This window comes from Palaemon carinicauda, chromosome 8 (assembly GCF_036898095.1).
Source record: "Palaemon carinicauda isolate YSFRI2023 chromosome 8, ASM3689809v2, whole genome shotgun sequence".
In the NCBI taxonomy this organism is placed as follows: domain Eukaryota; kingdom Metazoa; phylum Arthropoda; class Malacostraca; order Decapoda; family Palaemonidae; genus Palaemon; species Palaemon carinicauda.
In genome coordinates this window covers 134,815,535-134,819,677 of record NC_090732.1, presented here as the reverse complement: position 1 = coordinate 134,819,677, position 4,143 = coordinate 134,815,535, and the positions used below count along the sequence as shown (strand labels likewise).

The window sequence follows — 4,143 nt, the reverse complement described above, 5'->3', positions numbered from 1 at the left end:
AACACCTTTTAAAACATGGTCCCTAAGGAAATAAAAAACCTGCACATACAATGATAATACCCTTTATAGTATTTGAACGACTTAAAAAAATAATGGTGATACACAATGCCAAATGACTGAAATCTAATACAGTTTTAATTTAAAAGGACTAAAATCTGACTATCAAAAAAGAATAATTAAGTTTTATTTTTTGTTATATTATACACAGAATATACTGGTACTATTAACATACTTGAATAAAATCATTGCATGGAGTAATCAGTTTATGGTATATTTAAATAATACCCAAGTCAATCTTACAGAATGGAAATCTCAATTATGCTATGAAAGCAAGATTCAAAGGTCTTTAACACTTCCATAAATTGTCACAATGGTTGTTTTCTGAGTGTTTGTAATAATAATAATGAAGATGATAATTCTGCATGATAAGAAGATCCTTCAAGCCTAAGTGCTTGAGGTATATTGGCATAAATTATAAAAATTTCTTGCCAAGCCTAAATAACCGTTATTGTTGCTTTAGGTGGAAATCCTTTAATGGATAGTTTCTCAAAAATCAATAACAGAGCCCCATCCCATTAAACAGTCGGCCCAGCTTATACATGCAATAATACAGTACTTACCTCACTGTTTTGTAACTTATCAACTCGGTTTTTTGTAAAGACAGAAATAGGAGTGGCCAAAAACCTCTAAAAATTCATGGTAATTTTTATCAACATATCTCAAACAATTGGATAGTTTTTACATGATTGTTCCTCATACATTGAATAATGATGATGGTGACTGACTATGAAGACATCAATGCTAAACAAAACCCTTACCACATATGATAAAATTCCATCTTAAAAGCAAATTGGTTATGTTCTCCAATCTGTTATCAACTTTATATACCATCTCAATCTACCATGCTGTAACCGAACACACATGATGATCTATGTATGGGAATATTTACACAAAATGTTACACAGTGCAAAAACTTAAAGGATTTTTTGTTTGTAATTAAAAACTACAGGGATGAATTGTATCCAAAGAAACAGAAGTCACTTTATGAAATAAATACAGTACTTATAACTACTTTATTTCTATTAACACAAAATTACCTATTTACAGATGACTCACTCTATGGAATAATGCCCATTCATAGCTCGCTCCTTATAAAGTACAACATTTTCACCATTCTCACTGTTGCGCTAGTCATTCATACATATGATTCATAAATAAGATTTGCTTTACAGCTTCTTACATAAAGTACATGGCATGATAATTCACATTTATGACAGTTAAAACTTTTCTCTTATACACATTAACTATTTGTCACATAAAATGCACAACACAAAAAGCACTGTGGTGTACGTTCTCTCAAGGATAAATTCTGAATAATTTTTTGCCTGATATTAGACACACAATGAATATTTTCTTGCATTATTTTAAATGATAAATTTTCTTTGCATAGCCAATTCAAATCAAAGGTTTCATTAGTAATAGCATATTTTTCTAATATGTTGTGAGTTACTGTGTGCATATAATAAAAGAATTTTATTCCCTCATTTTACACTTTGCAGTAAACTCAAAGCAAAGGCCGAGAGAGTGTGCATGCAGGAAATGGAAATTGTAGAAAACTACATACAGGAAAAATATTTTTGGCTGTTTACATTTCCAAATGAACATTATGATGGGTATGGTATGTGCAACATTGTCAACAAATTCATATGATTCAAGGTGCAACATGATTTTTTACGTTTATTACATACAGACCAATGATGGCCTTAAATTTCCTTCCTCGTTATACACAAGAAAAATTCTAAAATAGGCCTAACTAATATTTTTCTCTTTGTAACATTTGAGAATGACACGCCATCTCTCCACACAGTAACTTTTCTATTTGTAAAGTAACATAGGTAAACGCATAAGTTTGATTTGTATAAAAACAAAAAATTATACTGTACATGAACAAAACATACTGGTGTAAATGACTGACTAGCCTAATGCACTTATTGTAAATAAGTAAAATATATGGCAAATAATTTCCCAAGAAATGAAAATCCCTCCAATGTAAGACAGTACAGCTTTTGTCATTATAACACCAAACACTAAGTAATGAGGTAGGTTTTATATACTTTCTTTGAAAATAGTTTACCTACTGAAATGTTTTGAACAATATGCAGTCTTCATCTTTCCTTACTGGTAAAGCTATAAGTTTTAAATTTTTATCATTCAATTTTGGTGAATTGCCTGAAGTAAACTTGTTTTTATATCAATATCTTTCACCTTTAACATCTGAAAGTCTACCTATACACAAAAGAAGTTTATACTTACAGGAACTCTTTTTTTTTTTTATTTCAGCTTTGGATAATTCACTTACAGAATACTGTTAATTTTCAATGTCGTACACTCTTCGCATTTCCAATTGAAGTGGTAAGATTATTGCAGAATTAAGATTCCATTGATCTGCACTTCTTTATATTTCAACTTAGAATGGTGGTTAACAGAATGATGAATCTTCGAGCAAACGGAAATTTCTTCTATCAATAATGAAAGAATGTTTGCAAAAGACACTTTTTCTCCTGCTGGTCTCTTAACTATTTTCCAGCACTTTAATTCAGTTAAATTATATATATATATATATATATATATATTATATATATATATATATATATATATATATATATATATATATATATATATATATATATATATATATATATATATATATATATATATATATATAAATTAATTTCAGCCACAACATAAAAATATCACCTATATTATCTACATATGTGTCAATTCTAAATGAATAAAATGATATACCTGTACTGCACTCTGTGATATGTAGCACTTTATACTATAGTTTTTCTCAAGGGGAAATAAAAGAAATCCAAGAGCTTTTAGAGTTCCATAAGTGACAGTTACACAATCATAAAAAATTTCTTTAGCTATAATGCATTAAAAGTCAAAAAGCTATTTGGAAAAAAAAAAATAATAATTTAAACAATATCCTTTTGTAGAGATGAAGTTTTTTCTTTTCAATTCTATTTGAGTTATAAACTTACCCAGACAAGACTACTTAGTCACCAGCTTGTATAAACTAAAAGACGAAATGGCTTGATTTCCTGACTTGAGCTGTTCCTAAACTTTCACTGATTAGAGAGAACACAATTTTTCAATGACTGAACCTAAGCATTAGATCCAAACTTTAGCAACTATTCAAAGGGAAATTCTCACTACCACTGGTCAAACATCAGAGAATTTTCTTCTCATAATAATGTCCAACTGGACTCAAAAATCAAAATAATAACCACTTTACCTCAAACTTGATATGTAGAATACATGTTGCAGGTCACTGCAACAGCCACTACATGGTAATGAAAATAAACCACAGCCAAACATTTTCCAAACTTGGAAACCAAACCTCTACATTACACAAATGGTTATGGGAAAAATACCTCAACATCCAAGATTAAGTGTCATTTCTCTCATACAGACATTTAAGAGCTATAAAGGAATATCTCTACTTTAGACTGGATATGGATTTATTTTGCAAAAGAAACTATGTATGAGAAAGCTGTTTTAGAATCCAAGGCATTTATGAATTCATAAGCAGATTGCTAAATGAAAAGACAGAAACTATATAATAGTTATGAAATGCTCAAGTTTGGTATTCACTCCAGCTTCAAATGATTCCATGACAGCATCAACATGATTAAAAATCTCTCAAGACTATTTAAATGTGGATGGTTACATAAAGGCATTTTTCTGGAAATGAAGAACTCTCATGATATATACAATACAATGAGACATAAGGTTAATGTAATAAACATCTTTTGGCCTGAAATAATTTACAAAACAATGCTCACCAAATCTGGCATTTCCTTTGTGGATTCATTTTCTTTCCTATTGAGCAATTAAATGCTTTGGCAAAATCATAGGAGTTGGATAAAGTACCCATGACACGGAACTTCCCCGGTACATGTGAATCCTTCATGATCTCCAGATGGGCAGCTTCTTTGGTAATTGATGAGCACCACACCTAGAGAGAATTTTAAATCTAAATATTATTTGTAATAAAACAATGATCACAGTACTAATCATAACCATTCTAATACAATAATTTAAACAATCTGTTTAATAAATATCTAACCAGGCCAT

General features: G+C 29.7%; 1 protein-coding gene across 1 annotated transcript in view; it reads right to left on the bottom strand.

Moving 5' to 3' along the window:
• Positions 1–2,713: 2,713 nt before the first annotated feature.
• Positions 2,714–4,143, bottom strand: part of LOC137644991 (endothelin-converting enzyme homolog) — a 67,750-nt gene continuing 66,320 nt past the window's right edge. The window contains 1 exon segment of the mRNA XM_068377858.1: positions 2,714–4,024. Within this exon segment, the coding sequence (XP_068233959.1) occupies positions 3,848–4,024 (177 nt within the window). The 3' untranslated portion in view covers positions 2,714–3,847.